At 44.4% G+C, this 2,207-nt stretch overlaps 1 protein-coding gene across 3 annotated transcripts in view; it reads left to right on the forward strand.

The window, feature by feature from the left end:
• The window catches only part of WRN (WRN RecQ like helicase), a 41,449-nt gene extending 39,288 nt beyond the window's left edge, over window positions 1–2,161 (forward strand). For all 3 annotated transcript variants that reach the window (XM_010709604.3, XM_010709603.3, XM_010709606.3), the window contains 2 exons: window positions 221–355; window positions 1,823–2,161. In XM_010709604.3, coding sequence (XP_010707906.1) covers window positions 221–355; window positions 1,823–1,945 — 258 coding nt within the window. In that variant the 3' untranslated portion in view covers window positions 1,946–2,161. The remainder of the gene's footprint in view (window positions 1–220; window positions 356–1,822) is intronic.
• Window positions 2,162–2,207: the final 46 nt, after the last annotated feature.

A 2,207-nucleotide genomic window follows, 5' to 3' on the forward strand; every position in this document is an offset into this window, starting at 1 on the left:
AGGCCCAAGTGAAAATTTTAGTTCCTTTATTTATAATGAATGCATCTCATTTGCTCTGATTTGATTTTGTTGAAATGGATAAGAAATAGCTAGGAATATTGCTAAGGAGAGGTGTTGGAACTCTTTTTTATAATCAGACTAATTTACTTAGAAAAATCTAGTTTGTGCTCTAATACTGTGATAGATGTAACAACCTCCTTTGTTACTGTCCTATGCAAAGGCCTCCTGGAGCACAGATGATGCCCAGCCAGGTAACAGGGGTACAGCAGACCACGCAGAGCCCATTCAGTTGGCCTCCAGGAACCAAACCGCCCTCAGTACTGACAAAGAACTGTTTGTTGACACTCAGCCAAAGGTGAGGTTGCCAGTAGCTCTGCCAGGAGCAGAGCAAAGAGGTGGTGATTTCAGTGTTGATTTTAAAGCAAAATCCAGCTTCTGTTTGAGCTCTTTCTTGTACATAAACCCTTACCCTGAATTGTCAGCCAGTTTTTCATGGTAACGTGCTTGATGCAGAACAACATGTCTCTTGTCTTGCCCTTGATGAGCCTGAATACACTACTTCTACAGAAAGCACCCTGCATTAGGAAATTCTTCCCTAGTAGATCTTGGCAGCCCTCTAGTGGCAGGTGCTTCCAAACACCTCAAGGGAACATTCGAGTCCTTCTCCAAGGTTGTGTTTGATTGCTGCTCTTCACACCAAGGATTTCTGCAGTGGTGTTCATGTAAACAAGCTGTATGAGCACAGACACTGCATTTCTCTAAAGGTTGCTTGTATGGCTCTGACCAGCATCACTTGCTGTACAGCATGTCTCAACTTCCCAGCCTCAAACTGGAAATTGATGTCTGCATCATGTTTTGTGTTTGCAAATCCGTTATTCTGGTTAGTTTATCCCTGTCCTTTACTAAGTTTGTAGGTAGGTATAATTATTAAACAACACAGCAGCTAGTGGTTCAGGTAAAATGAATGTAGTGGAAAATTATTTACTATTGATAGCCTCGGAGAGCTTTCAGAACATGAGTCAAGTCCATTTTTCTGAACCAGGAACAAAGGGAATCAGTGTAATGGTTTGTGCACACTTCCTACTCCACCTGAGCTTGTGCTGGGAACTTTGATTTACGTATCTTTTGCTATTGGCTCTTCAGCAGTCTCTCTTCTGGCTGTAGATCAGTCCTGATGCAAGTCCTTCCCAAGAGATGAACATCTCAACAGAAATCAATCCCTCCATCATTTAAAAACTGGTGGCTGAATGGAGAGTGGAAACCCATTTATCTCATGGCTGTGTGCTCTTACTGGAATTCACGCTTTGTTTCTGTGGCATCCATTGAAAGATGCACTGTGGAGTTGCAAAAAGCACAGCATGGTCTGGAGAGCTGATGCCCTTTCTGGTGAGAGGGTGAGGGGCAAGCACCTGTGGCATCATAGGTGGGCTTCAGTAGTCATCAGGGAAGGTAGCTGACACTTGGGTACCTCAGCCTGGTAACACATCAGCAGAGCAGTTGGCCTTCTCCCTTGGTGTCACACAAAAGAACTCGTTTGGTCTTTTGACAAAATTTTTTTGTTATGTTTCAGTACAGTTCCTGAGGATAATACTGGCAGAGGAGTGCCAGTGCTTTATGGCAGGCCTGATGTTTCCCTGCCACTTGCTCATTTATACAGGCAGCTGCTTGAAAAAATCCCTGCGATTGAGGGAGACACAGGTCTTCCACTGCCCTCATTAAGTTGATGGGTGTCTCCTGACAACCACTGTTTGAGGTACAGAGCCGTAAGTTACAACTGAATATAGAAATGTGGTTTTTTTCATTTCCCTTTTTCTCTTTGCAGACCTCCCAGCTGCCAGGTAAGAGGAAGGTGCCTGCGTGGTTTGGAGCCTCAGCAGCCCCTGTTCTCCCTGTGCCTCATACCAAGAAGCCCAAAGCAGATACAAGAAGAGGGATCTTCAACTGAAGATTAGTTTTTTAAGAAGTGTTTTCTAAAACGTGTACAAATGTTGACTGTATTACAACAGCGGCTCTTTTACACGAACCAGTGATGCCTGATCCTTTTTTTTTTTTTTTTTTCTTCCTCCGTTGCGAGAGGCATCTGAACTGAAAACCAATTCTGTGCTTTTTTTCACTGTGTGAAATCCGTCATTAAACCAATCCGAGGCAGCTGCCTCCAGCAGCCACTGCGTACGCCATCTTTAGCGGCCGCGCGTCACCCGGCGCTG

Source organism: Meleagris gallopavo, chromosome 4, assembly GCF_000146605.3.
Source record: "Meleagris gallopavo isolate NT-WF06-2002-E0010 breed Aviagen turkey brand Nicholas breeding stock chromosome 4, Turkey_5.1, whole genome shotgun sequence".
Taxonomy (NCBI): domain Eukaryota; kingdom Metazoa; phylum Chordata; class Aves; order Galliformes; family Phasianidae; genus Meleagris; species Meleagris gallopavo.